At 36.4% G+C, this 6,006-nt stretch overlaps 1 protein-coding gene across 1 annotated transcript in view; it reads right to left on the bottom strand.

The window, feature by feature from the left end:
- Positions 1–1,956: 1,956 nt before the first annotated feature.
- gpc1a (glypican 1a) overlaps positions 1,957–6,006 on the bottom strand; it is a 46,264-nt gene continuing 42,214 nt past the window's right edge. Inside the window, exons 8-9 of the mRNA XM_056448112.1 lie at positions 5,574–5,749; positions 1,957–2,551 (exon numbers count right to left, since the gene is read on the bottom strand). Coding sequence (XP_056304087.1) covers positions 2,343–2,551; positions 5,574–5,749 — 385 coding nt within the window. The 3' untranslated portion in view covers positions 1,957–2,342. The remainder of the gene's footprint in view (positions 2,552–5,573; positions 5,750–6,006) is intronic.

Here is a 6,006-nt window from a genome sequence, read left to right as displayed (position 1 = left end):
ACAGCCTTGTGGATTGAACAATAGTTGTGCACTGAGAAAGGAAGAGTCATTAGAAACAATTAATAGAAATATGAAGATCGTTTGACACTTTAAATGCAAGATGCACATGTACACTACCAGTCAAAATATTTTAAAAGAAGCCTATTCCTTTCATCAAGGCTTCGTTAATTTGAACGAAAATATTAGAAAAACAGTCAAATCTGAACTGTTTTCATATCGAATGTAGTTTTAAAGCATCAGTTTAATTCCAGTCTTCAGTGTCACACGATCCTTCAGATTATATTACTTATAATATGCATTAAACATGTATTTACTTTTATTCATCAAGGACACATTTAAAGGTTCAAGAGTGAAATTAAAGTCATTTATTTCAAATAAATGCTGTTATTTTTAACATTATTTTCACTAAAGAATCTTAAAAAGTCAAATGTATTACAGTTTCTACTAAACTGTTAATCAGAAATAATTGTTTAGGATTTAGTGCCAATAATTATTGAATTATTATCATAATAGAACATCAGATCATCCATTCATTCATTCATTTTCTTTTCGGCTTAGTGCCTATATTAATCAGGGGTCGCCACAACGGAATGAACCGTCAGCTTATCCAGCACATGTTTTACGCAGCGGATATTTTCGCCTGAACCAGCGACCTTCTTGCTGTGAGGCGACAGCACTACCTACTGTTCCACTGCGTCGCCACTAACATCAGATCAGCATATTATTATTTATGAACAATTTAAATTGCAATAAGAAAGTAGATGTTTAAAATTGTAATGTTATTTAATATTCAGTATTTTTGATCAAATAAATGAGCAGACTAGGCCTTAAAAAACAACTTTTGACCAGTAGTTAAAATATCTGTGCCATTTGATTTAATCCTATTGCTCTGGAAAGTCTTAAACTGTATTTTAATCAAAAGTGACACTTGGTATTTTAAAACGATACATTCTGTAAATGACTGCTTCCCATTAGCTTTGGCTGTAATGAAATTCCATTCATAGCAAATCGGTTCATTCAGGGTTGACACATGCTTCTGTTTAACTTGGCATCGATGCTGAAAGTATTCAGAAAGTGACATTACTAATATAATTTAGCATCGTTCTGAGTGTTAATGCATGGTTTTCATGGGATTAAGTGAAGCAAGTATTTTGTGCTTTTTTTTGTGATATTTTTTGATTTTGTCTGTTGAATGTCAATTATTTTGCATTTACAATTCAGACAAAAACATATGTCCGGGACATATTTCACAGCTAAATCAAAAACAAACAAATATTGCATTAAAAATAAAGCATTTTTAAAATGAATCAATTATTATTATTATTATTTTCTTTTTGCATTCTTTTCTCATTCATTTTGTAATGAAAATAAAATGAAATTAATCCAGAAAATTATGTATTTTGATATACTAGAAATTATATAATGAAATATAATGAAAAGTTGTGAAGGTATAATTATGAAATTATTAGAAACTCAATGTTTTTCATCTTTATTTATATATATATATATATATATATATATATATATATATATAAATGCAGATATTTACATAAAAAAATATGGAAAAAAATGTATTAGCCCTAAAAATGCTCTATTTTCTGTTATGCAAAAAAAACCCCAAAAAAACGATTCTTTTTTTGTTTTTGATGTTGGTGTGAAATAAATTGACATTTCTTCTATTCAATAAAATTTGTCCATTATCACAGCTTGTTATTGTACAAAATTGGACCAAACTAAATGAATCACAGTTTAAAAAAACACCATTACATTACTCAGCAGTTCCATATTTCAATCCATGTCCATGCCAAAGTTCATACATTTTGTAATCTAAAAGGGATCTGACTGATGTAGTACTTTGTAACAATGTCCATCTGTGACATATTTAAGACAAAATGTACAGTTGTGCAAAAACAAACTCGCGTAACTCAAGCATGGTGAAATGAAACACGAGGTGACTTGTTGACTGTGACTTTAATAGCAAAGAACTGTGGGTGGGTAAGTCACTTATGTTTTCAAGAAGCTCATATTGTATCTCTAAACCAGCATTCCTCCTGTCCATCTGTTTACATTCAAAGGTAAAAAAAAGCAATATGACGATTGATGCAACAAGTCAGCACTCAAATCTGACGTATATTACAAAACATAAAAAAACACAAAAGCAATTCCTTTCCCACCTATTCCAAAGGAATTAAAATGTCCTTTCACTCAAAATGCTTCCTTTTTTTTTCTTTTGGCAATTTTATTACACTCACCTGTTCCCATTTTCTCAATTTTTTCTCAACATTCCTTGTCCTAATCCAAATTTCCTGACCCAGAACCCAAAGTTCAATTTAGCATCTCCATTATCGTCTGAGCAATAGACTCACAAAGAACACAACCAGTAAAATGAAAGAAGGCTGAATCTGGTTTCCGGACCCTTTGACTCTTTTGTTTTCAGGCCCAGTGGCGTAGAGTTTGGGCCTGTCCGTTTTCGGCCCAAAAACCGGAGGTCTACCACGAACGCACAGGTGGTCTGCACACATGCCGCTTCCCGAGCCACTGAAATCATCACCTAGAAACACATTATGGAAAAACATCATGATTACTTTGGTAAATAGGCTACAGACGTAATGGTTGCTATGCAGTATCTAATTTGCATGAAATTGCATTATGCTTCGAGACAAAAATCAATATTGCAAATTGCAAGACCATCCAACCTTATAATAGTGCTATATTTAGATACAGAAGTAGAACAAACATAGTGTTTTAGACACTGTTTACACATGTACTGTATTTAGTATTATTAACTGGTGATTAAATAGTGAATTGTGTTAAATTGTAATAAATAGACAAAACTGCAAATGTAAACACGGCAAAGTGGTGTACAGTATAACAATATTAAAACTCATAAATTTATTTCTTCGGCTTAGTCCCTTATTTGTCATTCGCCACAGCGGGATGAACCACCAACTATTTCAGCCTGTTTTACACCGCGGATGCCCTTCCAGCTGCAACCCAGTACTGGGAAACACCCATACACTCTCGCATTCACACACGCACTCGTACACTATGGCTAATTTTCTTTACCCAATTCACTTATACTGCATGTCTTTGGACTGTGGGGAAAACCAGAGCACCCAGAGGAAACCCACGACAGCAAAGGGAGAACATGCAAACTTCACACAAAAATGCCTACTGGCTCAGCTGGGACTCGAACCAGCAACCTTGGACTGAAAAAATGTGGTACTGCCCCCATTACCTCCACCCCTATCTACCACCCACTACCCCTGTTTTTGTCCCAAAACTGAAACTAAAATTCAGTGTAATGGTCGTTTGAGAATGACTTAATAAAATATACACAGTGGCCCAAAAACCCAATCAGGGAATTGTGTGCTGACACCCTCATTTTCTAAACTAAACATACTCCAAACTAAGCATTTCCAAAAGTGTGTGTTTTTGAGTGACAAAAAAACATCAGCGTGGATGTCATGTGTAAAAGTTATGTGTTTAAAACAAAAAGAACTAGTGTTCCTTAACATTGCCCATGCCAAATCATAAACGCTGCTCCCACACCAAATCAAACTGTACAAAGGCTCCAATACCATGAACTGAACCAAACCATGGCATTGGTATTTCGGTAGACCTCTAGTGAATAAGGTCCAATCCCAATTCTACCCCTTAGACCTTCCCCTTACCCCTACCCCTCGTTTTGTGCGTTTACGCGACGGGGTAGCCGTGTCTTAATTCTCTTTAGCTTGAAGGCCTAGGGCTAAGGGTAACATCTAGATAGCCCTTGAAATGCCCAGGACCACACTCGAAACAATGGGGTATGAAAACTTCCCAGAATACACCAGCTACAACGACAGCATGGCTGCACATGGAAGTCAGGAGATTAAATTAGTATTTTTTTTGTCATTATTATGAATTTTTACAACAAACAAGCACATGTTTTAATATTCATAACCGATTTCATTTTTTACCGTCATGCTTTCAAGAGTTAACATTTAGCTCATGATTTATACATAGCTTGTTTGGCGTGCTGTCCCGGGAGAGAGCCCTGAGCTCAAGGGATCCTCGGGCCCAGGGCTCCCCCCTTTCACAGGGCGAGGGGAAATTGAGTTCAGGTTGATCTCAAACTCCCCTGCTGCTGAGACCAAGGTGAACTTCCTGAGAGTAAGAAATTAGAAAAAATATTTAGGCTTATTTTATCTACAATGTAGAGCATATTTGGACGGTGGGAGGAAACCGGGGAACCCACGCGGACACAGGGAGAACATGCAAACTCTGCACAGAAATACCAGATGGCCCAGTAAAGACCCGATGCCATTGGTATTCTTGCTGTGAGGCAACAGTGCTAGTCACTGGGCCACCCTGCCGCCCATTCAGGATAAAGGTGGAAGAAGGGGAGGGGGGGTTTCTTCTAGACGAAGATAGTTGTTGAAAGGAAATGAGGATATATATAGTGACTTGGGGTCCTTTGATTGGAAGATCATGATTAGCTAATGTGGGTCAGCTGGGTCAATCATGAGCATGTGCTCCTCTCGAAATTAGTTTAAAATTAAACTTCACTTAAAAGAAAGCGCTAAATTTCGCTTTCTATAATCCCTGTCAATAACTCCAGTAAAGTAGTCCCACAATATTCTGTCACTCGATGACAATCGAATACCCAGTCAGTAAAGTCTAGTGACTGGGAAAGACCTTTGTACAGTATCTGGTATAATTTTAATGTTGTTTTTGTGTGTTTACTTGGATGAATATGGCCACGGTGTAGATGCACAGTACAGTTACGATTTTATTGTCACGTTATATCGTTATGATAACATGATATCATTGCCTTCTGTGAACATAACACAACTTAAATAACTACAGCAGTCACGATCGTCGATCTCATATGAAGCAAGAGATCACGATGACATATGAGGAGTAAATTTTGAAGCCCTTCCCTTTCATACTCTGTTTCAAGGGCCAAGAGGTAGGGGTACAAAAATAGAATTGGGATTGGGATGAAGTTTAAAGCATTTTAGGCTACGTTTAGATGACAGTAATGTAGCCAAAATGGAAAAGTTTATCCCTTAAGTTTTGAAAAAGTTTCACGTCTACATGACAATGTTTTCAAAATGATCGATGTTTATGCATCTAGGCATGTAAACAAACCAGCAACGTGTATATAAAGTTTCCCGTTTTTGGCTGAAGACATTGTGTAAATAGCCTTGTAGGACCCCATTTACTCCTGCTTAGAGTTGTACTCTTGTGTCTGTATTTACAAAAATACATCTTAATAGTGTAAATAGGCCACAGTGTTGAAGGTGGACAAGCTCTTTTGACCCTTTTTATACTTATATTTAGTGTCATCCAGCTTTTATCTGTATTATCTAAATATTAGGGGTATATAATGCAGTATTGGTCAAAATCGGGCAAGCTCAAAATGTTTTAGATCCTATATTAATGTGGTCCCCTTTTGATCACACACTGGCTAAAATCCATCTTCACTTGTTTTTAGAACTTTCCACTTTAGATCAGATTGATGAAACTGCATCTTAACACCAGGTGTAAACAGGGCCTTAGTTAGCACTAAGCAGTTTGTAGCTACATACTTGTGTCTTGGAAATCCACATCATTGCCTTCGAGGGCGTTTTTCAGGCGGTTAGACATGATCTTCAGCAGCATGATCTGTTGACGTATAGTCCTGTCAGGCTTAGTGATGTCGATCTCCACCTCTGGGTTATTAATCTGATTGGCCAGCCCATCACCCATGACCTCTGGGAGGTAACTGCAGAAAAAAAATCAATTTCCACAACCATTTCAGTCACGCACATTTTGTTAATACTTCTTGGATTATATTTTTCACAATTTATAGTCCTGAGCTGAAATTAAAACGTATACCGGTGGTACAAACTGGATTATAGTGTCATGCTAGCATAGTGACTGTCAAAATGAACTGTTTTTAAAATGTAGCTAAGGTGTTTTGATTATTTTTTTAGCATGTTGCTCAACATTCAGAGGGTTTTAACACATTTCTGTGTGGTT

Source organism: Danio aesculapii, chromosome 22 (genome assembly GCF_903798145.1).
Source record: "Danio aesculapii chromosome 22, fDanAes4.1, whole genome shotgun sequence".
Taxonomy (NCBI): Eukaryota; Metazoa; Chordata; class Actinopteri; order Cypriniformes; family Danionidae; genus Danio; species Danio aesculapii.
Note: the sequence above shows the minus strand (reverse complement) of the source record. Positions and strands in the feature narration are given on the sequence as shown.